At 36.4% G+C, this 27,194-nt stretch overlaps 1 protein-coding gene across 2 annotated transcripts in view; it reads left to right on the top strand.

Moving 5' to 3' along the window:
* The window catches only part of TMPRSS15 (transmembrane serine protease 15), a 118,046-nt gene extending 93,978 nt beyond the window's left edge, over positions 1-24,068 (top strand). For both annotated transcript variants that reach the window (XM_077878862.1, XM_077878861.1), the window contains 7 exons: positions 12-107; positions 3,978-4,027; positions 4,196-4,370; positions 14,442-14,623; positions 15,888-15,983; positions 19,425-19,564; positions 23,805-24,068. In XM_077878862.1, coding sequence (XP_077734988.1) covers positions 12-107; positions 3,978-4,027; positions 4,196-4,370; positions 14,442-14,623; positions 15,888-15,983; positions 19,425-19,564; positions 23,805-23,960 — 895 coding nt within the window. In that variant the 3' untranslated portion in view covers positions 23,961-24,068. The remainder of the gene's footprint in view (positions 1-11; positions 108-3,977; positions 4,028-4,195; positions 4,371-14,441; positions 14,624-15,887; positions 15,984-19,424; positions 19,565-23,804) is intronic.
* The last annotated feature ends 3,126 nt before the right edge of the window (positions 24,069-27,194 follow it).

The following is a 27,194-nucleotide window of genomic DNA, read 5'->3' as shown; positions in this document are numbered from 1 at the left end:
TCTTTCCATAGGAGTGGAAACTCATCAATGCCAATCTTCTCTACTGGGAGTGGACCATTTGTGAAATTAAACACAGCACCTAATGGCAGCTTAATACTAACACCAAGGTGGGTCCCAAAATCTGTTCTTGGACTAATTGTACTTGAACTGGAAAGAAGATAGATTTTGAAACTTGTTAGATTTTAATGCCACCACATATTAGCCATAAAATCTTGAAAGTTATTAATTTACTTTTTTATTATTCAGATAATCTCAAATAGTACCTAATTGATCCTATCTGAAAACATTGCCTAATCCTCATGTATACAGTAAAACAGTCAAATGAGATACTTCATATATAATTGTGCTATGCACTGATAGAGATTCAATAAATTTTACTTCTCTGTCCTTTCTATCCTTACCTTCAGATTCATAAACAAGTAAATCCCCAAGGAAAAGAATTGTGAGAGCTGGGATAAGTAAGTCCACTGTTGGTCAGACTAAAGAGGACGACACAAATTAGCTATCAACCAAAGACAAGAGAAGAGGGAAAGTCATGGTACTTAGCAAATAGAACATGAGTATTAAGTGAAGGACTCCAGACTTCTAATTGGGCCTACATATTCTCTTTTTTAAAATTAGATTCATTTTTATAGCTTTTACTAATGTTAAAAAAGCAACATCTTTCCTGTATTCAAAGATCTATTTTAGCTTAGATTATATAATTTCTCCTATTTGTGCATTAATGATACTTTTTTGTTGAAATGGGCTTTTGAATTTTACAGTTCCATTAAAGGCCAACTGGAGGGGGGAGGCAGGGAAGGGAGGAGACAGTAACTCCAAGACGAAGCCATAAGTACTGACAAAGATTTAAGATGTCATTGCTGGTGCATTAGCTTGCAGTTTTTTGTATAACATACTTAATGATGAAAAATGAAATTATGTAATTATTCAACTATTCATGAAAAGTTATCATATCTGTGAGCTGAACCAGTATAACAAGTTGATAAAGGAATATTTTTAGTACCAAGGACTTTGCAATTGAATGTTTCATATGAATGCTTGCTGGTCCTTGACTGATATTATTAGTCTCATGGGGGGGAATCAAAGCATTTTCAAGTGAGAAAGCAGATTTTGAGATTTCCTTCTATAAGCATGTCTAAATTTACATTAGCATTATCAATCTTGAGCAGTTTGCACACTGAAAATTTCTTTTATTTGTATCTTGTAGACTTTTAAGAATAAGAAAAAGGACAAAGGATAAATGGTTTTAAAAATTCATCTCAGCATATGCATGTTTCAGAGCAGATGTGGGTTATTCCATGCTTATCGTCAAGATGGCAGTATCAGTGCTGTCCCTATTGTCTGTATGTTTATGTTACTTGAAAGAGTTCTATGAAGGGCACCTGGGTGGCTCAGTCTTTTAAGCATCTTCCTTAGGTTCAGGTCATGATCCCAGAGTTCCTGAGATGGAGCCCACATGGGCTGGCTCCCTGCTCAGCGTAGAGTCTGTTTCTCCCTCTGCTCCTCACCCTGCTTGTGCTCCATCTCTCTCTCAAACAAATAAAGTCTGAAAAGAAAAAAAGAAAAGAAGAAAAGAAAAGAAAAGAAAAGAAAAGAAAAGAAAAGAAAAGAAAAGAAAAAAAGAAAAGAAAAAGAGAAGAAAAGCAAGAGTTCTATGACTTAGGGAGTATTGCTCTACTCTAAGGCCAAAGGAACAGAAGCTTGGTGTCGATAAGTGACTAGGACAAGTTTCCAAAGCCGTAGGCAACCCTACATCGCTCTGCTTTTCCACTCTACTGTGTTATCTTCCAAATTCCCCAAGGCAACAGCTCACTTTAAATAGCAGTTCTGGAAAGGAGAAAGAAAGAAAAAGCATAGCCTTTTCAACAACAAAAAAGCCCATGTTGTCGAGTACAATGGATACACACCCATCCATGTTTATCATACTAGGGCCCCACAGGGCTGAGAGAAAGACACAGGATCATGTCACTGCATACATGATATACCCATATCTAGGTAGATACACATGCCTGCACATTGCTTATTAATAAAACCTAAAGTGTATTTTCTTATATTTCTTCATGTCCAGAGGGCTAAGTTAGCTCTGATTTCAGGACCAAAGGCCAGGACAGTAATTCCACTTTCCTCCAATCTCTCTAAATATACCTGGACGAAGTGTGGATTCACTGCTCATTCTGACCAGGCACTAAGCAATTTATTCCTCTACACTAAGCTCCTGCATCTGTATGCTTACGCATGAAACATTTGACTAACTGAAATGCATGGAGAGTGAGGGGCAAAGTTCAGTTCCATTATCAGGTTAACTTAATAGTTACTTTAATTTTTAAAATTTATTCAACTCTTCTATGGTTGCCTAAAAGAATATCATCAGTTTCGTACATACTACAGAGCAGTAGGCATCATTTAATATCTAAGAATGCTGAGGCATTTTAAACATGGATTTTCACTGATGAGTAATGGATATAGAAAGAGTTTGGATGAACTTGAAAGTATGCTGGAAAGCATTCTAGAAACAACTTCTCTCTCAACCATGAGTATATAACAGAAGGGGAGTTAATTGAGGGTTCTTCTTTGGGGAATTATAAATATATAGATATAAATATAGATAGATATAGATAGATATAGATATAGACATAAGGATCCCTGGGTGGCGCAGCGGTTTGGCGCCTGCCTTTGGCCCAGGGCGTGATCCTGGAGACCGGGGATCGAATCCCACGACGGGTTCCCAGTGCATGGAGCCTGCTTCTGTCTCTGCCTTTCTCTCTCTCACTGTGTGCCTATCATAAATAAATTAAAAAAAAAAATTAAAAAAAAAAGATATAGACATAGATATAGAGATAGATATATAGATATTCCCATATCTAGGTAGATATACATGCATGCACATTGTGTATTGATAAAATATAAGTATATTTTCTTATATTTCAATTAAAATTACCTTCTATTCTCAACGATATGTCAATTGGACAGTATGAATGCATGTGATTTCAAGTAAACCTTACCATGTATGTTCCAGAAACACCGAATTGCTTTGATTGTATTTGGGATCTCATATGGATTTGGAGTCTTGTTTTAGGGAAATTTTTCCCTAAAATTTCAAACACCTAAATAATATGTGCAACAGATGCAGTTAAATATATAAGTAGAAATCATTACATGTTTGTGTATGTTTTTGTTTCAACGTGACCAATATCTGCGTAGCCACAGGGAGAGTGTGAGCAAGTGATTTAATTCCTTGTATTATACTGATCCCTAGTGGTCAGGAAGTATAACACACTTTTAAACTATTTTCCTTTGTTTAAATTACTGTTTAAAATAGAATCCTTAGCTTTGAAAAAAAAGTTTGTATCCAAATATTTAAACAGGTAGTGAGTCATTAAATTATATATGTCTACACTTCGTATTTTCCTGTTTATATGCTTATTTCCCTTGAAAGCAGAGCCCGTGATTCATTCATTGTTGAATTTTCTGAGTAGAGTTACAGCCTCATACACAGTGCAGGCACTGAATAGTTCTCCAATTAGCCACACTGAGACATATTCTGTATTATAGAATGATGAAACGCAAGATTGGTTAAAGCAAGCTAATAATAACTATCATTTATTGAGAGATCATTGTGTGTATGGCACAATAATAACTCCAGTGCAAACATTTCTTTTTACTTCTCACGAAATTCCAGTAAAGTAAGTACTACTGCCCCCATTTTATGGATGACAAAAATGAATCTCAGGGACACTGAGTAACTTATCCAAAATCACATGAAATGTAAGTGGTAGAGTTAAGGGCTCAAACTCAGTTCCAATGGAGCTCAAACTAAGGATTTTCTTGCTGTGTGTATCAGCCTCCCCATTTTTCATATATGATACTTACACTTGAAGGTTAATTCTACTAAAAAAATAAGATGATGTGCATTATGTTCTGTTTTAAAACATTAGGTGCACAATTTCTGAAATTTAATTGTTCTTCTATTACAGTGAACAATGTTTCCAAGATTCATTGATTCTGCTACAATGTAACCATAAGTGTAAGTAAATATTTTGTCATATTTTCTTTCCTTCAAGCCTTCTGTTTAAAATTCGGAATAGAGGGGGCATATCACCTGAGGTTATTTTGTAGTGATCCACTCAGTTTTCATAATCAGAGGAAATCCATCAAAATAAAATAGATGCTCTTTCTTCAATTATTTTAATAGGGTGTGGAAACAAACTGGTAGCTCGAGAATTCAGCCCAAAGATCATTGGAGGAAATGATGCCAAAGAAGGAGCCTGGCCCTGGGTTGTTTCTCTTTATTATAATGGCCATCTGCTCTGTGGTGCTTCTCTCATCAGCAACGACTGGCTGGTGTCTGCTGCCCACTGTGTGTATGGGTGAGTGTGACATCGCAGTGTCCCCTCCAAATTGAGACACCACAGCAGACATGGTGCATCCCACTTCATGCAGCCTCACGTACTCAGGGAAATGTTCCTGCTCTTTATGATACTATATAGCATCAATAATATTCCCACTAAAGTCATATATAAAAATACAGAAAGTTAAATGGAGGTTCATTCTTCATTAGATACTTGCATCAAGTATTGTGTTTCCTACGTATGTAAAAATTAAAATTCTTACCTACACAGGTAAGAATTTTTAAAGGTGTAAAATTCATATTGAATGTGTAAGTTGTGCTGGTTATCAATCAATCAGGCCAATATTTCAGAAATTGTCAATATCAGAAAAGCACCTTTAGATAGCCCTCATGTTACAAATAAACTGTGCTCTAGAAGTTCACATGTAAGGACTTCATTGTGAATTAGGATAAAAATGTTTCCTTCTCAAGTGAGATCTATTTTGATGCTACTCATAACTAAAACTTAGAAGTAATATCAAACCAGATTTGACTCTTCTTTGATTACATGATATGACAAAATACATAGAGAGAAGATAGATCTTAAGGGGTGCCTGGGTAGCTCAGCAGTTGAGTGTCTGCCTTTGGCTCAGGGCATGATTCCAGAGTCCCAGGATTGAGTCCCACATCGGGCTCCCTGCAGGGAGCCTGCTTCTCCTTCTGCCTATGTCTCTGCCTCTCTCTCTCTCTCTTTCTCTGTGTATGTGTCTTTCATGAATAAATAAATAAGTCTTTAATTTAAAAAAGTAGGTAGATCTTAGAATTCAAGATCTATCTTCTCCCTCTAGAAGCAGCCATACTCTAAGCAGTACCACAGGGGAAAAAAAGAGCAGGTGAAGGACAGGAAGAAAAGATGGAGAAAATAAATATTCTTAGGCCCCAAGAACATGTTGATTTTCTACTTTCACCTTCCTAGGTAATCCCATTCTAACACTTATGAATTAGGCCAGAAAAAAAAAGGTAGCTTCTTCATAGAAGATTCATAAGCACTGACCTAGGGCAATTTCCTGCCCTTGAGTAAAAGAAGCCTCCAGAGAATGACCTCAGCTGTGAGGATTAGGATGAGCCTCTCTGTGGCCAGCGTCCAGAATCTTTGAGAAAAGAACCACATGTGCTCAAGAATGGAAGACATAGCTGTAGTTAATCAGATAAAAAAAAAAAATCAGCTCCCTACCAACACGGACATTGAAAGTTCTTGAATGGACGGAGACAAATTGTCAGATGCAAAAGGTTATGATAATTATTTGGGAGATGGGAGTGAGGGGCAGAAGGAATGAGTGGTTGATCCCACTGGACCAGAGTGAGAGCAAAGTTGAACTCAGAACCCAAAGAATCTGAAATGAAGACCCAATAGCTAGATCCCAACTGGACTGATCACCTGGGCTCCAACAGGACTACCCAAGGTACTACCTGTTTATACCCAAAGCTCTTTGGTTCTATACATCACACCCTCTACTGGGTGAGTAAACTACAGCCCGTCCCATACCTAAACTACCCCTTCGTGACTTTTCTGCCTCTTGATAATTATATTTTATTCTGTTTTCAACCACATCACAAATGTCTATGGCAGTCAATTTTCCCATCCCCTGCTAAACATGACTTTAACTTTTACCTATTCATGCTCTATGCCTTGGTATGCCACAGGTGGGTAACCTAAACCTCAATTTCCAAGTAAAAGATATCTTTGGCTACAGGTTCATTGTCATTTTCTATTGCACAAAGACAGATCTTAGTAAGTTAGCGACCTCACGTATTAACCTTGGACTTGCTAAATTAGTCCGTTTGATGTTCTTGCAGAACATATGCTTTCTAAATGTCAGCCAGGCTTGTAGTAATATTAGTGACATCTTTCATTTATCTATCTCACAGATGTACTTAGTGCAGGTCAATGCTACCCATATCGTATCTTTTCTTTTTTTAAAGATTTTTTAAATTTATTCATTCATGAGAGACACAGAGAGAAAGAGAGAGACAGAGACACAGGCAGAGGGAGAAGCAGGCTCCATGCAGGGAGCCCGACGTGGGACTCGATCCCAGGACTCCAGGACCACGCGCTGGGCTGAAGGCAGACACTAAACTGCTGAGCCACCCAGGGATCCCCATATTGTATCTTTTCAAGCCACAAAAGAAATGGAAAAACAGTTTCATCCAATATAAACACATGTTTAACCATATAAGACATAAAATATCTTTTCACAGTTTCAATCTGAACACAAGCAAACAAGCAAGTGTAAGCTGTAATAGAATTGTGACGAATTCAAACTCATCCTCGCCCACCTTGCATTTTGCTCTCCAAAGCCACTGAGTGGTATTATTTCCTCTTTCCCAAGAAATGTATATCTGGTGCAGGTGTTTTAACTTGCAGGTGGTTAAATGGTTTAATTGGACAGCTCTTCTCTGTATACATTCTTACTGTCCACACTCCCGTTCCCATCCCCCAGCCACAGTGTTCCTGGATGTCATGAAATTCCACTATGCCTCTTCTTTTTCTCTGTCACTGGTTTGTCTTCTTTTTGAACCTTAAAACAGATTTGGAGAGCATGGACCAACTGTGGTTTAAAGGCAAGGTTGACTTTAGACCAGAGGGCAGAATTTTGATCCTACTAATGCTACTGACCTTATGTCACTTGGTAGCTCTGTTTCGGTATCCTCCTCCACAGTGTGTTCAGAAAGACATCTGCCCCCGAGAGTGATTATCAGGACCAAAGTAAGAGGATGCAATACTTTCGCATACTATGAATTACATAAATGTACAATAGAATTCCTATTGTGCTCCTGTTCCTGTGCAGGAAAGGTCTGTGAAAGAAGATTCTTATTCTTTCCCGGGAGACATTGAGTGTATTTCCTTTTTAAACCTTTTGTATTACTACAGTTTCAAGCATGCACAAAATTTGCAAATAATAGTACAGGGAACGTTTGTATACCTTCACTGAGATCCACCAACTGTTTCAATTTTATGGTATGAAAACTTCTTTATCATTCTTTCATTCTCTCCAGTCTGGAGAAATACTTTTCCTGAATCACTTGGCAGTGGATTAGACATTGTGCTCTTTACTCTGTATTTTTACTAAGAACAAGGATATTTTCCTATATAATCACACAAAAGCATGGAAATTTAACATTAATGGGATACAATTATCTAATCTATAGTATGTATTCATTTTTGTCAATTGTCCCAAATATGCCCTTTGTAACCTTCTTGTTTGTTTCTATGTTTTCTGCCCACAAACTAATCCAAGATAATGCACTGCATTTACTGACTACACCTTTAATCTTGAAGACACTTTCTACCAGGTTATCTTTCTGTTTTTCTTGTCTTGGCTATTTTTTAATACAGCAAGTTATTTTATAGAAAGTCCTCCTATTTGGTGAAACCCTTCAAGCTTGTCTACTTGTTTGTCTTGATATATCTCCATGCTTTGAGAACTTCTTTACTTTCTGCAAAATAAGATGTTCCAGGTTCATCTTGTGCTTTTTCTACCTTAGTCCTTAAATCAAGCTTTCTATAAGAAACCCCCATTCCATTTAGCTATTTTTAGTTCCACATTTTAAAAAACAAGATCTTGTGTGCTCCTTGCTACAGCTGCTGTGTCCTACTCCTAGACCCTCTCAATAGATGTAACTATACACCTACAAATATGAACTCAAAATGACAATTCCAAATAAAATAGATTACCACAGGGTACATTCTGATCTTTTCTCCTGTGTTTGCAGCACCTGTCCCCAATAGTAAGAAACCTGTCCCTACTATCCACAAAATATTTGTAGATTTGCTTAAGTTTAGAACACAAGTTGTTTGAGAATTCCCAACCCTCACTATAAAGCAAACTTGTCATAGTTTGATGTTTGTTTTTCATTTTTTTCCCACTGACATAGAGTAAATACATAATTTTAAGTGCACAATTTAATGAGTTTTGGAAATGAATACACCTTTGTATCCCACACTCCTATCGACACATTTCCATCACATGCAAAATTCTCTTATCCCTCCTTCTCAGTCAATCACCATCTCTGCTTCCAGAAGCAACCATTGTTCAGCCTCTTAGATGGGCAGGTATATGTAGATTCATAGTCTGGATCACATGTATTAAATACACACACATCAATGATGAAATTATACATAGAGAGATCTCTTGCCAATCTCCCATTCTTTTTTTAGAGAGAGAGAACAAGTGGAGGGCAGGAATGAGGAAGGGGGAGAGGAAGAAGGAAGCTCCCCACTAAAAGGGAGCCTGACACGGAGGCTTGATCCCAGGGACCCTGGGATCATGACCTGAGCCAAAGGCAGTTGCTTAACCGAGCCACCCAGGTACCCCATCAATCTTTCATTCTTTAAGAAGCCCTTTAGAAAAGACCAAATACATTTATCTCATTCTTTATTGAAATAATTCCTCGAAGAAGGTGTTAATATTCCTAAAATAGGTTATTTCATATATGAGGTATTTTGGGTATGGCAAGAAATACGTACTACTATTCACATTTTGTTTAGTATCAAATTAATTAAACTGATAATAAAGCTTTGAAGCAAACTTTTTGAGTAGTTAGGTATATAAAATAACATAATTTAATTGATACTTCTATTACAACTTAAAACTTGGATTCATTTGAGTGCCTCAAATACTTTAAATAGGACTAGGACACAGAATAAACACAAATATAGTACCTAGAAAATTATTTTGTTTCTATTAAAACTTACCCTAATACATAAACATCATGGTTTTTATTCATTTCTCTATATATCTACCTATTTGATGGCTTTACAAAGTTCAATGTATTATTTCCTTCAGGTTGCGGAAATTCTATAATAGTTTTTCTTTTTTACCAAAAACCAGTAAGTCACTAACTTAATCTTGAAATCTCTACCAGCCTAAGAAAATTCACTTATTTTTGATTTACAAAAATTACTATAGACTTACTGGTTTTTGGTTTAGAGTAGATCTTGGCTACTTTTTTTAAGGTATTTCAAGTTTGAGCTGCTTGTCAGCTTTTCAATTGTTAAAATTCTCTTGTATCACTAGGACTTTATAAACCAATGCCTTTCTCAGTTTTACCAATTTCCAATATGATGTCTGTCCCTTAAAATTATGTGTTTGTGAAGTTTTTCTTGGCCTATAATCTATTTCCTTGATGCTATTCGGTTAACTCTATTTTTAATAATGTATTTTTCTTTTCATGTGTTTTTTGTTTGGGTTTTTTGTTTTTGTTTTTGTTTTTTTAGTTTTATTTTTTACTCCCTTCATCAATAACACACACACCACCCCTGCCTCTGGCAAAGCACTTTAATAACATATTTCTTAATAGCAGATATCTCATTATAGTTGTAATTCCACCCAAAAGTTATAATATTTCCTAGAAGCTCCAGTGCCAGATATTTGAGATTATTTTTACTTTGAAAACTGATTTATCATCTTGAATCACATTATTGGACTAGAACAGATTAGAACAAGCGTTGTTCTAAGTTTGGGGTATGATAGTGCTCTACAGACCAACAATGTCCTTGCCCTAGAAAAATACTCAAATATTTTATTTTAGGGAGTGATAAGTGCAGCAAAGGAAGAAAAAGTGGTATAAGGAGAAAGCAAATGATAGGAGCAGGGGGCTTCATTTGGATACAGTAGTGACAGAAAGCTTCACAACAAATGAAAATCCAAGGAGAATCTAAAGAGATGAGAGAGAAACTTAACACAAATTTCCCAGGAGGTAATATCAACTCGAATACTCTGGGGGTAGGAGTGAGATCAGCCTGTTCCAAAAACTTCAAGAAGGCTGCTGTTGTTGCTGGCCAGGAAGTGGTTGGCAGAGAGGTAGGAACAAGACTAGAGATGCAGGCAAGACCAGATCCTGGGTTCTGGCGGGGACTCAGGAGGTTATGGTAAATGGGATGAAAGACCATCTGGAAGACAAAGAGTGACATCATCGGGAGAGAGCAATAGTGAAGCCAGGAAGACCCAGTTAGAAAGAATCAATGGTGGCCCTAGGATTGTGCCTGAGAAAGCTGGACAAATGGCTTTCATTAATGGATTTCATTATTTCATTGAGTAATACTTTTTCCATTTAGTGGAGAATAATAATAGAGATCTAAAATTTTGTGCTGGAGGTAAACATTGGGGTTGGCAGTGGGCAGATTTGACTAAAGTACAATCTTCTTTAATGATAGAATACAAAAAAAAAATTCAGTTTAGACTTATAGGTACCCACTGATTTTTTTTTCCTTTCAGCATATTGTGCTGCTCTGTCATAACTATTTTGCCATATTTACTTTTTACTTCAATGAAAATCCCATATAAAAATGGACATCCTCACACTCTGAGTAGGGAATTTATTTACACATCAGCACACAGCAACCTAGAGTGTCATAGCACTAGTTCCTCCCATCTGGGGCAACATCTAAGGATCACCTATTGTGTACCAAGAATCATGCTAGTATTTGAGGTGATAGAAGTCAGGAATACATGTCTTTCTGTTGCCTCCCAGTTTGTGCCTTTCTTTCTCTTGCTACTAAGAAAAACATTTTGCATGAACAGGGCAGGCACAGGTGTTATGCAACAGAAATTCAGCCAATGTCCCCTGCTTCAAGGTACACTACTTCTGCCATCTTTAGCCTGTGTCAGATTGGCACTTGCCTATCCAATGGGGCTATCTCCTGTTCTTGTCTTCACCTGTTTTCTATCCTATAACTTTCCCTTGTTTCACTAGCATGTAGATGCTTTGAGACAAATATATTTTTAAAACATAGTAAGTATCCCCCCCCCATCTGTAGCGATTTTTCCTGAAGGCTGTCTTCTCCTATCTCTTGGCTTTGGTTGAATGGAAAAGCTAGGGAGGATTCTATATTGCTCAATATCCCAATAGTAATTACAAAGTGAAGATTCTTGGGTTCCACTCCAATCTTCCAAATTAGAATCTCTGGAGGTACAAATTAAGAATCTGAATTTTTACCAAATACTTCAGGTGATCCATAAAATTGAGTAACACTGGCCATACCTTCTGTATTCTCAAGTCTTTCTTCTGAGATAAGGCACTAAGATTGCAGTAGGATGTAGTCATTCTGTTAGTGCTTGTGCTAATGTGGGCTTGTGGGGAAGCTAAGCACAGAGACATGAAAAGTTATGTGGGCCGAGACTTGAGAGAGAAATATAATGGATAAATATTAGAGGGGTATCTCCTTCCTAAAGTACAATTTACAGATTCAGGAGAAAGAAAAACATGAGAAAAAGTCTATTTTCCATGTAGCCCTATACCAACTTTGGAACTCATTAAGAATGTATCCGATTAATATTCTTGTAACTTGTATTTAATTAGACCAGTAGCTTGAAGCATGTATGTGTAATTTTCATGGTCTGGTTCACGGACTGGTTTTCTACTCCAAACCTTAAAATAACAAGACAAAATGGTGATTACAAAGTTTGTGCTACCTACAAGCTCTCTCATATCAGTAACTAATATTTATTGTTCTCAGAAGGAGTACAGTACCTACAAAAGAGATAAGAATTTGGGAGGTTAGCTACTGAATTGCATTATTTTATCTGAACTGCATTTTTTAAAGATTTTATCTATCATCTATCATCTATCTATCTATCTATCATCTATCTATTTAGAGAGTGCATAAGTAGGGGCAGAGAGAAAAGAAAAGAGAGAAAGAATCTCAAGCAGACTCTCCACTGGGTGCAGATTCTGACACAGTGCTTGATCTCATGACCCTGCGAGCATGACCTGAGCTGGAATCAAGAGTCACTCAACGAATTGAGCCACCAAGGCATCCCTAAACTGCATTATTTTATCATTGAGTTAAATCTATAGCAAATGACTGCATATACCTCTCTGAACTTTCATGTAAGTTTTCTGAGGATAAAATATGTAAAAGACAATCTTGTCACTTTTGAAAATTAAGTCACTCTATTAATTTCAAAATAGAACTCTATAATCAGTTCATACTCTCTTTTTTTAAAGGGTTTCATTTATTATTTTTTAAGATTTATTTATTTATTTATTTATTTATTTATTTATTTATTTATGAGAACACAGAGAGAGAGTGAGAGAGCCAGAGACACAGGCAGAGGGAGAAGCACACTCCATGCAGGGAGCCTGACGTGGGACTTGATCCTGGGTCCCCAGGATCATGCCCCGGGCGGAAGGCATCGCTAAACCGCTGAGCCACCTGGGCTGCCCAGTTCATACTCTCTTTGACCAAATTTTATACCATTAATATAATTAATGTTATTTATAATATGAACATTAATATAATGCATTGGTTATATAGAATATAATTATAATGTAAAATATAATGTGTATAAATAAATATAATTAAAGCAAAGTAAGAACCATGGTGCGGCAACTGTTAAATTAATATTTTTTAAATACTGAGTTAACATATATTAAATGTTTCATAAAAAATACAGTTCTTTAAAAAGAGTAACTACCTGTTACCTGTCAGCCATAACAGATAGGCCAATCAAGTGACAACCATGACCAGCTGAGCTTTAGAAAATGTACTCAAATGTGTGATACAGAAAGAAATTCGAAGATAGGATATCAGGAAAGAGATTTAATGCTATCCCTTCTCTTTGAGTAAGCCAGTGTGGGCAGAGGAGTCCCAGGGCACAGTGGGAGTGAATGCAGTTAGAATATCTGAAATTATCAGTGTGTCTGGCTAGGCTGAAATTCCTCTGACCTAGAGAGGGGAAAGTGAAAAGGCCTCCTGACTAGCAAACACAGCCTTCACAGTACCATAATACCCTCCTGGTGCAGCATCTGTCCATTGAAGGAGCTCCCACCAACCACTAGGAGCATAGACATCCTCCCCTTCCTGAGCCCAGATAATCCAGTGGCAGAGAACATCTCTCCCTGCAATGCTCCCCTGATGTTCTCAACCCCGCCCACACAACCCTGCCCATAGCCCCTATGGGCACCCCACTATGTTGGTGCAAGTACAGCTTCTGAAGTCAGACAGTCCCAGTTCAAGTCTCTAGGCACCTTTTAAACTATCAGCACCCAGTTTATTCTCAATGTAACATCCATAGCCTGGTGGCAAAAATGAAAAGAGTTGATGCAGTCAAAATATGTGGCATGGTTCTTGGCACAAAATAGGTTCTCTGTAAATGGGTGTTATTCTATTCTGTAAAGCATGTGAGCAAGTTTCCTCTTATTTTAATGCAGCATGGTTACCAGTGGACGTCTCCTGGATGCTTGGGCATTCATTGGCTTTACCGATGCTGGTGACCTGATCAAACATGATCCCTTGTTTAATTTCAACAAAGTAATGGATAGGTAGAAAGATAAACAAATGGACTTGAAATAACTTCATGCCCTTTATATATTTGTTAAGTGACTTGGATTCTAAGAGCTGAAAGACCACATTAGATGAGGCATTTATAACTATTAAGAATTAAATTACTAGCTCATCTAAAAGAGCAGTTGTTGAATTTTGACTTCATTGTGAATATGGCTTAATTCCAGCTGTTCACTAGTAGTTTCTTGGTGTAAAAATGTTGCAGGCCAAAAGCACAGTTAGAAGTCCCTGCACACTTCCAAACTGTCATTTAATCTGCCTATAACACAAATGTTATCTTTTACCAATTCATTATCAAGGGCCAACACTATGTGTGGAAAATTACTCAAGTTTATTATGTATGAAAATCCCTGGAATTTGTATGTTAGATTTTAGACATCATAATAGGTTTTATTGCTTGTCTTAACTTTGTGTGAATTCAGTGACCCTGTAGACAGGAGAATGCTTCTGAACCTCCTTCCATTGCTACCGTAGCTGCTGGGGTTGCCTGAAGAAACCCTGGACCAAGGTGTTTAGATCCCATGGAATGGGATCTAAGGCAGTGTGGCTCTCTAACTTGGCCATATGTTAGGAAAAACTTGGAGACTTAATTTAAAAATAACACATATTTTTTAAAGTCTTTTTTGAAGAAGGATCATTCAGAGAAACTCAAGAATATTTTAGGACAGGAACACATAGTTCTGAAATACCTACTACAAGGATCTTTCAAAAGTAACTGTGGTGGATGGAGGGTTGCTTATATGTCTTTTTCATAATTTTCAGGAGAAATTTAGAGCCATCTAAGTGGAAAGCAATCCTAGGCCTGCATATGAGATCGAATATGACTTCTCCTCAAGTAGTAACTCGGTTGATAGATCAAATTGTCATAAACCCACATTACAATAAACGAACAAAGGACAGTGACATCGCTGTGATGCATCTTGACTTTAAAGTGAATTACACAGGTAAAAAAAAAAAATCAGTTTTAGTTATCTTATCTGGCCAAATTAATTCAAAATTAGATTTGCAATATTATAAGTACCAATGAGTTAATAGTCCAGAAGAGTTGGATAATTTGTTATAGAAATCATTATAATTTAAATGGAATTGAGGAATGGAGCGAAACATATTCAATTATCTTCATCAAGGTGTTTAAATCCAAATTTCTAGAAAGTTGGTCCGCAGAATAAAATGTCCTGAGCCCCCTATAATAATAAACTCAAAGGAGCAGCCCAGAGAAAATAATGTTACAATGCATGGTTTCTCTATTTCTCACATGAAAGGAAGGCAGGTCCACCTACCACGAAGTACAGAGTAGGACAAACTAAGGAAGAGCATATACTCTCAGAGTAAAGTGAGTAAGAATTAAGATATCCATAGAACAAAGTTTTTGAAGGAGATTCAATAATCTTAATAGAGTGGCAGCTGGAAGACTTCCTCCAAATACCTAGATAATGTGCAAGATATCACCTGATGGAGTAACCTATATCCTGAAGGTATAAAGTTTACTCCAAAGACTTTTCCAACCCCCAGTGAGGAGAAAGAGCTGCCATTTCTGGGCTCTCATGGAATTCGGTCTACACATGTATTAGAGCACTTAGCAAAGGCAGACTATTACTGTGGTTAATTATGTAGCCCTGTCCTTGAGGGTAAGCACCATATCTTATTCATTTTTGTGTCTGCCCCGGGTCTTACATGTACTGGGTGCTTAATAAATGTCAGGCAGCTTGTAAATTGTTGGAGAAGGGCTTTAAAAGTCGGCGACCAGTACTGACGCTTCCATAAGTGCTCTGTAAAGCAGTCACCTAAAAGCTTTTTTAATGTGGAGATAATTGAGGAAAATCAAACAAGCCTCAGAACATTTGTCCAAGTGTCTCTTAATTGACCCTGAAGAACAGCCTTACCAAGATTTTCACAGAACTGACTCTGTAGATAGCATGATTACTTCAAATCAAATCAAATATAAATGATCAACTCTAGAGCTAAGACATTATTTATCTTCTTAATGAGTATTTAGGAAAGTAGAAAAGGATCTTGAAAGACCACCAGTGATACCTAGTCCATTGTCAAAGGGTGCCACCCTGAGATGCTTCTTTCCCCTAAGATTGATGTCTAAAAAATGTTCAGGCTGCATAAAACAAAAATACATTTTTTTAGATAAAATGTTGAAAATAATTGATTTTTAAAACTTGTTAGAAATGCATGTTTATCTGTGTTTTGTTTTTCCAGATTATATACAACCTATTTGTTTACCAGAAGAAAATCAAGTTTTTCCCCCCGGAAGTCTTTGTTCCATTGCTGGCTGGGGGAGGGTTATATATCAAGGTAAATCATCAAACTCAACAAAAAGAAAATGCCTACTAGTAAGAAGGATGCTATTATACTAGCCTGTGAATATTTTCAACATATTTTTTGCAACTCTTATAACAGTTTTCAGCAGTAGCTCTTAAAAGCACTGTTATATTCATATGCTGTGTATTTGTATAATTTTAAAAAAAATTCCAGATTGTGTTGAACATCCTATAAAACTATGATCCCTATTGGGGGAGAGTTCAAGCATCCCTCAAACTTAGTGACTGGTTTTAGTATTACAAATACTTTGATAAAGAGAAAAGATATGTCTATTTAAGTAAGTATTACAAAGGTTACATTTATTTTTTAAATATTTATTTATTTTAGAGAGACAGAGCACAAGTGGGAGGGGCAAAAGGAGAGAGAGAGAAAGAAAATCTCAAGCAAACTCCACACTGAGTGCAGAACCTGATGCGTATGGGTCTTGATCTCATGACCTGGGCTAAAACCAAGAGTCCAAAACTTAACCAACTGCACCACACAGTCTCCCCACGAAATTTATTTTTGTAAAGCACATGGATAAAGTCTGATCAAAAGCCAAATTATTACCTGTTACATTTTCCAAATCAATAAAACCCTCTTTATTTATCATATAAAGTCTCACACTCACATTCCCTAAAAAATGAGAAGGGAATTCCCCTTTAACTTCAACATGCTGAGTCAGCCTACTCAGAAGGGGCACGAATCTTACACTCAAGAGTGTGAACTGACTCTTGGCTTTATTTAACAGGATGTTTTCCAAACACAGAAAAGATGCATATTAAAACTAACCGAACATAATTTTTTACAAAATTCCAGTACTTCATTTTCTCTAAATGTAACTACAAAATATGCTGGATTCAGGATTCCTTTTTTTTTTTTTTTTTTTTTTTTTTTTTAGATTTTATTTATTTATTCATGAGAGACACAGAGGAAGAGGCAGAGACATAGGCAGAGGAAGAAACAGGTTCCCTGCAGGGACCCTGATGTGGGACAGACATAGGCAGAGGGAGAAGCAGGTTCCCTGCGGGGACCCTGATGCAGGGCTTAATCCCAGGACCCTGGAATCACACCCTGAGTCGAAGGCAGAGGCTCAGCCACTGAGCCACCCAGGTGTCCCAGCTTTGGAATTCCTAATAGGAGTTATTGCATCTAGGGCAGAACTTTGACTACCCATTAAACAAAGGAAAGGCACGATATAGTCTGGTGGGAGAACCTGACCTCTGGAGTCACAACAGATCAGGGCTGAGATATTTAAAAATCCTAATTGTAATAAGATGAAAAGCCACAGAAACTTGTACTACCAGAAGCAAAGCATTCACAATTAAAACACTCTTATTCCTTGTAAAAGAAAGGATGACGTTCTATGTCAAATCTTTGCCTGATGATTTCGACAAAGGTTCTCCACCACAATTACATTATCTTGCCGAAATGCCTCATGTCTGCTGTCCATAAAGTGCATTGAAGTCAAAGACTGTATCTTTTTTTATTTCCTCCATTTGAAAAATGCTATGATTTATTAAATTTGAAATCTAAAGAGTAAAAATGATTCCTAGATAGATATTTTCTCTATGAGACTTCAAACTAAAAGATATTTATGATCACAGTGTAGACTCTTCAAAAACAAATTATCCACTAACAAAATTTAAGACTCCTTATTCGGTAGGAAATGGGAATTTCTTTTAAGAGCTGAGTAAACTTGGCTCACATTTACTTATTGTTACTAAAGTTATGCATTTAATTGACTTAAGAAAGGTCTCTAAGAGTGGTATGGAGCCAAGGAAAATCTGTATCTGAGATCAATTTCATTTAGGAATAAACAGTCAGATCATGTTTAAATACTTCCTGGGTGATGGAAATTTTAATGAATTTTATAAACTTTGGCTTATGATTTCCAGCTGCTTAATTGTGTAAAACTCAGCTTCCCCCATTTTGAGTATATTGCCCTAATAGCTAGGAAAACCATGAACATATTGTTTACTAGGAAGAAATGAAGTAATATTAGTCAGTTAAATTAAGGCAATTAGTAAACCTAAAATAAGCTTATTGACATTTTTATGTATGTTTTTAAGTGTGTATTCTCAATTATCCTTAAGGCAATTCATGTTGACAAATAAATATTAAATATAAGAACACTGCTCAAATTTTTCTTTACCAAAGAGATTTATCCTATACCCATCTTTCTTATTCCTTGATGAGAAGCAAAATGGGCTTTGGTTTTATAATTGTTTGTGATAAAAACTAAAGTCTACCAACCCATCTTCAATCTTCATAGAATGAATGACAGTGAGATGCTGAATTCCCTCCTCCATCTTCACCTCCTAAAGTCCACTGTCAAACTTAAGGACAGTGGTTTGTTGCTGGAGTCACTGTCACCAGCTGGAAATTCCCATTTGTGCACAGTTCCCAACTCCTGTTCAGTCATGCTGGTACCTTGAAATTGGCCATGGTTCGGGTGTTTCCATAAGACAAATGATACATATTGGAGATTTTTTTGTCTTAAAAACCAGTATTAAACATTTACCGACACACCACTGAGTCATACATAGATGGCTTTGCACCTAAATTATATACATATGTGCATGTATACACACACACACACTCTTCAGTGTGTGGATTAAACTTGGCTGGAAATGAAGTCACAAACACTTTTGCAGCAACGCTGGCTGTCATATGTACTAAGTTATCATCAACTTTCTGCCTCTCTTGAGGAACCAAATAGAATTGCTAAGTATTAGAAAGTGCTTATCAGGTGCCTTTTCTGAGGCACTAGACACCTGCATGTTTCACATCTCTCTTGGGATTAGTATTTCAGTAAACAGAGAGTCATGCCGCCAATAGAGGAGTCATTTTGTAAAAAGCGTGGAAGCATACTCCGTTGCAAAATGCCTCCTTTCTCTTCCCCTGCATGAGGATAACAAGCTGATTGCCCTTAGACCAGGGCACAGTTCATTTGAGCTTTGTGTTCTGCTCAGTGTGCACCTGCTCGTTCACATAGCATCACAAAGGTGCTGAATGCCATTCTAAGGGAGCACCTCTTCAGGTGCCACATGAAAAGCCTCCTGGATTTCTGAGTTGTTGCTAATTTCCATAAATGAAACTCTTTGTGTCAGTGGGCTTTTTCCCCCCCCATGAGCAATACTGTAACCATTTGAAATTACTGAAAATGCCTACAGCCTGTCTAGTCCAATCCACCATCCCTGCTAGCCCTTGGGAACTAAAGAAGTGCTTTACTGTTATCCATTTTGCAAAATCCACAGATGGGCCTTATTATGTGCTTTAAAATACTAAGGTTTAGCATTTAGTTTCATTATATATACACACAGTATTCGATAATGAGAGTGAACTGTTGAAATAAGTAAGAATAATGGTGGCTCATTCAGTGATGTATGTTGATCACTTCTGACTGGCTGGCTGCATTACCATTTTGAACAGGTCCTACTGCAAACATATTGCAAGAAGCCAATGTTCCTCTTCTATCAAATGAGAAATGCCAACAACAGATGCCAGAATATAACATTACAGAAAATATGGTATGTGCAGGCTATGAAGAAGGAGGAATAGATTCTTGTCAGGTAAATATGTAAAACTGTTCACCCTGTATTTCCAGAAAGCATTGCTATATCATGATTTTATTGCTTCACAACGATTAGGGAATAAAGAAATCATCAGAGTTTTGACCTGATTTCTTCTTTTCCCAAACTGGGACTATGTTTGTTTCTTTTTTTTTTAATTTGTGCCTACTTGCACAGTATTCCGGAGTTGATGTGCGCATGAGAAATAAAACTACTTTTTAAGAACAAATATTAAAATCGGATGTCTTTAGAACCAAGGCATAAAATATGAATGTGTACGATAGGTAAAATATGTAGTATTGGCCCACTGTTGACCTTAGCTAAATCTAATTCTAATTCTTTAAAACCCTGTGCAAACTTCAAACAAACAAACAAAAAGCCAGTCTGAAGGCCAATTTCACCTATTGGCTTCTAATTTTCAACCCTGGTTTTGAGTATGGGCCAGGGGTCTAGTGACAAGAAATAATTTCTGCATGTAAACCAGCCTGGATAGCCTGGTTAGAACCAGTTTGCAGCAAACCATTTGTAAGAAGGTTAAAAATAGAACTTACTCAACAGCGTGCCATAACCCTGGACCTGGGACTCCTACACTCGGATTTTCATCTTATCTTTGACATTTCATTTTAGAAATGTAATAATATGAACTTGCTGAATGTCAACACTGCAATATATTTGAAGTATCAATGGCTTTTGACTTGGGTGACCACCAGAGAAAACTCCTACCCACAAACTACCCTCATTGAAGACAAAAACATCTTATCACTTAGAAATAATGTAGCCAGCTATTTAGCTCCATTAAAATCTACATATGCTCAACAAATAAAAAGTAAATTCCTCCAGATTTTAGAATTATTATTAATTTTTTAGGTGCAGCATGGAGTAGTCATGAAAGCATAGATTCTGTGCTCAGACTACTCTTATTTCGCCCTTGCCTAAATACTTATGAGTGAGAGTTCAGACAAGTCACTTAACTTTTATTGAGAGATTTAAAAAACAGGTAATACATATAAGCCATTTAAATAAGCACTCAAAATATTAACAATTTTCACTATGAGACTTTGTAAGTAAATTTTCTAGCATTTTTTATGTACTTGAAAATTAATAAGATATTGATGCATTAACATCTACTGGCTTAGATTAAACCTGATAGCAGTACTGAGCAAATGAATAATTTACAAACGTGGATTTATACCAGAGGAAAATCTTTCACTTTGTTAAAGAGTAAACAACTTGTTATATATATTAACACATATGTCACCATAATTCGACTTGATACAAGACTTTTTTTAACAGACACTTAAGCAGATGAATCTTGATATGTATCCTCTAGTTAAGCTAGTGTCTCAAATCATGTTAAACTTTCAGTTTAGTTTTACATTTATTCTGCTTTGTTGAACACTTGCAAATCCAAGACAAATAGGATAGCTTTCTTCTTGTTTAAAATTTATCTGTGGATCTTACACATTCCTTTTAAAATGAAAAACATGCTAAAGGTAAGATATATTGCCACTTAGAGGGAGATTTATAGAATTATTGTTCAGAAGGGAAATCAGCTGTACAACTTCAATTACAGTTAATGGGCATTGTGTGGCAGGTGCCTCATGTACTAGGTAGAAAATATGACCATGGATGCTACTGATATTAGAGTTACATTAAGCCCATCGCTCATGCCAGAGCTCTGAAATCTTATGTTTGGCTCTGATTTCTAGAGAGTCTAATTATGGTATCAATTAGCAAGTAAGAAAGCCACACATGGGGCAATATCTTCTGTAATATGTTATCATGATTGAATAATCGATAGTCTAGAGGGTCACATGATTTTCTTTGTTCAAATTTAATATTATGTTATTCAAGAGGATTAACTAAGAATACCTTTAAAATTACGAAAATGCTACTATTGATAGCATTGTATTGTATTGATGTATTGATACATCACTTGAACAAGCTCTTTGAAGCATTATTTTCCCCCCTACAGTGGCAAAGAATTGGCCTTATTGGTCATTCATACATTCTTAAGTATCTTCTGGCTTACCAAAGGCTTGCATTTGCGGGGCGGTTGTCTGGATTTTAAGGCACCACAAGTGGCTGTAGAAGTCCCCTCTACATGGAACTAAGTGAATGACATGAACAGCTAACTATGTGGAGCCTTATTTTATACCAGTGATTTTCCAAGCATGGCCTCCAGTCCCCCAGCATCACCTGAGAACCTGTTGTAGGTACAAATTCTCAGGCCCCAGTACAGACCTGCTGAATCAGCAACTCTAAAGCTGGGGCCCAGCAATGTGTGTTTTAGCATGCTAAAACCACTGGTATGGAAACATAAATTTTACGTTAATACTTTGGACATTTACTCATATTTTTGAAGTCCATACATATCTCTGAGATAGTGGAAGAAGAAAATATCTTCATTGAACAAATCAGCAAATGAAGACAAGAAGTCACATAACTGAGCTGAAATGGTATAGTTAGATGAGCAAAGTGACAGTCCCAGACATAAGAGGTCTCTCAACCACACAGACAACTCAACTGTTGGGCATCAAGTCTGCTGGTGGATCCTTTGAATACCTGCAACTGACCCAGTACATGTTGGACAATTTAAAATCCTCATTCATGGAATCAATGTCTAGATTCTATTGTCTTTCTTAAAAATGGAATTTTTTTTAAAAAAAATATGTAGAAAACCAAATGACTCCTTTTAAAAACATCCAAACAGTTGGAGTTTATTTTTTAATAATCTCTTTGAGCTTGTATTTATCCTTAACTGTTCCATAAATATTTATGGACCCATATTATAAAGGTTTATATATAAACCTATAAAGGTTTAGGATACAGAAATAAAAATCACAATCCTTGCCCTCAAACACATTTGTTACATCTAGAAAAGAGGTAACCTATGGTTGCCAGTGCAATTTATGTTCCTCTGTACCCAAGCAAGAAAAGGTGCTTTTATACACCACAGGTTTTTCCCTTAAATATGGTCCCAAAGATAATAAAGAATCAGACAAAAAGTCTTTCAGGATATTTTTTAACACAAACTTGGATTGAAATATTCTATTATACCAGGGATTGCAACAAAAGTACACAAGGCTTTAAATTCCTTCATAAATATATAAAAAAAAGATAAAAAAATTTTGCATAATTAACATAAGATAAATATTTGTCAATGCCATCATTAAGTAATGGTACTACGTATTCGCATTATGTTCTTTTGCTTTATACAGAAATACTTATGTGCAAATGAAATTAACTCTATTAAAAGCTGCTAAAATTGATATTTAAAAATTAGAAACAATTCTCATTTAAAATCTGTGAAAATATGTGTGCTTATCATAAATTATATCATTGATATGTCTATTACAGTTGAAATATTAAGGTTTTTTCATGTCTGATTGTGTTCATCTAAAGACAAAAAAAAAAAAAAAACCTACCCAAAAGAACTAAAATCAACCTCATGTGTGAGTTTTTAGTTTCTTTAAACACACAATGTGAAATAAGTGTCTTTTCTGCAAAGCCTCTCATAATTCTTGGAACATACTTCTGTTTGCTTTGATTTTTTGGTTTCAAGTTTTTATTTAAACTCTAGTTAGTTAACATATACTGGAATATTAGTTTTGGGAGTAGAATCTAGTGATTCATCACTTCCATACAACACCCAGTGCTCATCACAGTGTCCTCCTTAATATCCATCACCCATTTAACCCATCCCCACACCCCACCTCCCCTCCAGCAATCCTGTCTGTTCTCTGCAGTTATAAGTCTGTTTTACAGTGTGCCTCTCTCTCTTTCTACCTCTATGTTGATCTGTTTTAAATTCCACCTATGAGTGAAACCATATCATGCCTCTTTTAATAAAATGATCAGCTTTTAATACATATTTTGGTTGGGATACTTCTCATAGTTGTGCCTTAGAGAATTTCTTAGTACCTATTCAAATGCCATAATGAAAGTATGGAAACTTTTGCTATAAAATTACATCATGAAGTAGTATAAAACTACTTTTATACTACATGTATAAAACTACATACAAATTGTGTTTTAATTGTCATAGTTTCTCATGTCCTTAATGAGCAGCCAAAGGTTCTCATTCTTGACAGAGAGTGATGGTCAGGAGATAAACAGATGACTTGCAATTAAATCATATTTTTGATCTTTAGTTTTGAATTGATTTGCTAAAAATAACCTTAGATCTTTACACCAATTGACACACATCTACAATTTTCTTTTGCAATTTTCTCTTTAGGGGGATTCAGGAGGACCATTAATGTGCCAAGAAAACAACAGGTGGTTCCTGGCTGGTGTGACATCATTTGGATACCAGTGTGCACTGCCTAATCGTCCAGGGGTGTATGCCCGGGTCCGGAGGTTCACAGAATGGATACAAAGTTTTCTACAGTAGGGTGGTCCTGAACCAACATGAAAGTCGTGCAGTTTTCCCATTCCACTTTAAGGAGCATGGAAACTGAGACTTTTGTAAAAATGGTTTCTAAAACAGTTTATTCTTACATAAGCCACTGCAATGCTGAGTAGTATGAGTGAACACAAAAAATAATCTTCACCATACAAAGTAACTTCAAAATAATACATTTTGATTTCATTGTGAACAGTTGATCTTTCAGAGATCATTTCCTTTGTTTTTAATCATTTTTATCATGTTCTCTTCTTCAAAGGAATGCTGCTGTAAAATATATACTATATACTTAAAGTTTTGGCAAAAATTAGGAAAAGAAGTGCAATAAACTTTTGCACACTATGTTGTTATTTGAAGTGAACTACTATAAATTATCTAGTTCCACCTAAGATAGCTATTTTCAGAATCTCAATAGTCTTCCCACTTTTCTATCTAAGTGTATTTCCAATTCAACTTGAGCATATCCTTAATATTTTCCCCACTCATAAAAAATATGTGCTTAAAGCTCATGTTACAGATGTGGACTAAACTGATTGCACAATCCTCTCAAGCTAATTAAACAGCAAATAAGCACAAGTCTATGCATCACCCTTATATCAAAACAAAAAGTAAATAAACTGATACTGTCATTCTGTTATTGGATCATTTTTTTTCCTGGATTAATCATACCTTCTATTTATCTCAAGCTAATATTTTTAAGTTTCCAAAAAGTAATCAGACATATCCAAAAAATGCAACTGTTACAAATGTTTATTTTCTGATCTATGTGTTTCACAGTGAATGTTTTTAACATGTGCAAAACTTACTTAGACACAGTTGAATCACCCATTAGAAGGCCAAAAATGTGGAATAAATGAATTTGCTTCACTGCTTTAATCTCTTGGATCATTTCCAGAGTAAGTGCAAACTTCAATTTAGCTTACCACATAAAATCTATTGATTTGGGAAGACAAAATTCACACCTACTTAATACAGATGCACACACACATACACACAAATTGCATGGGTCTATATGGTCCAAAATAATAAAAGAAAGAGTAAGGTTTAAAGGAGTGTAGACTAGCCCTATGGAAGAAACACAATTTGGGTTACATCTGAAAGGAATGATTATTACTGATGTTTTGAAGAGGCATTGGGGCTACTGTGTAGGTAGGGGTTCAGGGAAGTTCAAAGATTGAGGATAGTAGATAATCATGTGTTGCTATACCAAAAGTCTCTCTTGCTGGGGAACAGAGAAAGCGAAAACAATGTCATATAAAAAGGTGTGGCTAGATAATTGGGCACTACAGATTCCTGGTAAACAAATATGGTATTTATTCTTAGGGCAAAAACCAGGAGTCCCCAAATACACTACTCTTTTTAAGACCTTTCCAATGACTTGATCTTAGGAGCAGTTAGAAAGGATGGAGAAACAATAGTAGAGTGTGTTGTTTGATTTTACTCCCTGGATACTCACAATTCACATTTCAAGACATGTATTAGAACTATGTTTTGAAAATAAAAACAACAGATACACCATGTACTCCTTTTCATTTCTCAGAGGCCAGCTAAAATTTTAAGAAACTCTAAGGACAGTCTCACTGTCACTGTCTAATAAAAGAGAAGTTGATTGCATGGGTTTAGTAATTGATACCAGAAGAGCTATGCAAGCCTGGATCAAGACAAAAGGCAAAACCATGGCCCTTCCCCATTGCCTTGCCTCTCCTGCCATGCAGCTGTTGTGGTGGTCATGGGTGGCACAGACAACGGGAAAGCACTTTGTCCCTTCCATCAAGTCCTGACTGAAGGAAGAGATGCACGCAGTGGGAGCTTGGAGGGAAGTGGTAGATCCCAGCAGAGATGGGTAACCACGCAGAGAAAGGGAGTGCTAAACATGGGCAGATGGAAGCTTAGATTGCAGCTGTCCTCCCCTTCCCTCAGCCTCCAGGCAGCTGAAAGGGAGCCAATGCCCGCTCATTTCTATTTGTCTCTCAGTTTTGCCAACCAACTCTCATTGTGAATTGCTTTAATGAAAGCTCTTAATTTTCCAACTTAAAAGGTTTACCAGGGAAAAGATAAGGTTTAAAGTCCTCCATAACCCCAACTTCCATTCATACCCTACCTAGATAGTCACTTGTCTTCCCCTTCATGTACTGATGCAAACATATCTATATTTTGTTCACTTAAAAGATTTAGACAATACCCATGGTCATTCTTCAGAAACAAGAACTTTTTATTTACGCAAGAGGAACACAGGGACATTTGAAGACCAGATAGTTACAAGTCTCTTGAGAAGAAGCCACAAGCATTGAAGAAACTAGCAGACGATAAAACAAGAGGAGCTACAGTTCACTGTCTCAGCCAAATCCTCAACACAAACACATGCTCATTGATGCCCTCCAACCCATGTTTGCAGTAGTTCATAGTTTGTCTCCTTGGTGAAACATCTGTGTGCTGTGCTTACCTCCACAGTGATGGTGACCAAGCACCTGGTCCCAACCATGAGACCACTTTACCTGCTGACAGAGGCTAAACAGAGCTAGGGAAAACCTCAGGCCCCCTCTGCAGCCATCTGCTTCTGGTCTTAATCCCTGCCCCCAAACAACCATCTTTGTTTTGTGGGCAAGGGAGGGACCAAATGGATTCCAGAATCCTCAGAGAGCTACTTGTGGATATATAGGCAACATGTGAAGACATATGATTTATATTGTGTATGCCACTTTTTTTTGTTCTAGACTGAGTGTAATATTGTTGATACAGCTATTAACAAAGTTGTTACAAAATCTGTTGAATTTTGAACTAAAAATAATCGTAAGGCACATGTCTTGCACAATTGAAATTAGACAATTCTTGCCTCTAAGTAAAATATTTGAGTAAATTTCCACCACAGTTAACGAAATAGCTTCTTATTTCTGAAGAGGTTTCCTAAATGTTGTCTGATCCCAAAGCAGAGAAACTGAAAGATGAACCATTTCTATAAAAGAAATTTTTCTATGGTAATACATCTACATGTGTGTGGATTCAGTTGTAAACAGGGATACATTTCTTTAATCAAAACAGCATGTATTGAAAAATGAAACACCATAAAAATAAATATTAGAACAGTCCATTTTTATCAAACACTTATGTAAAGGTAAAATAGTTTTGCACACTGTAAATTTTAGTACAATTTACATTACATTAACTAGATTACAACTTATGAAAAGTGACAGAAACAAAAATAACTGCTTCCAACACATATAG

Source organism: Canis aureus, chromosome 30 (genome assembly GCF_053574225.1).
Source record: "Canis aureus isolate CA01 chromosome 30, VMU_Caureus_v.1.0, whole genome shotgun sequence".
NCBI lineage: Eukaryota > Metazoa > Chordata > Mammalia > Carnivora > Canidae > Canis > Canis aureus.
The sequence above is the reverse complement of the archived record's forward strand: the minus strand, read 5'-3'. Positions and strand labels throughout refer to the sequence as shown.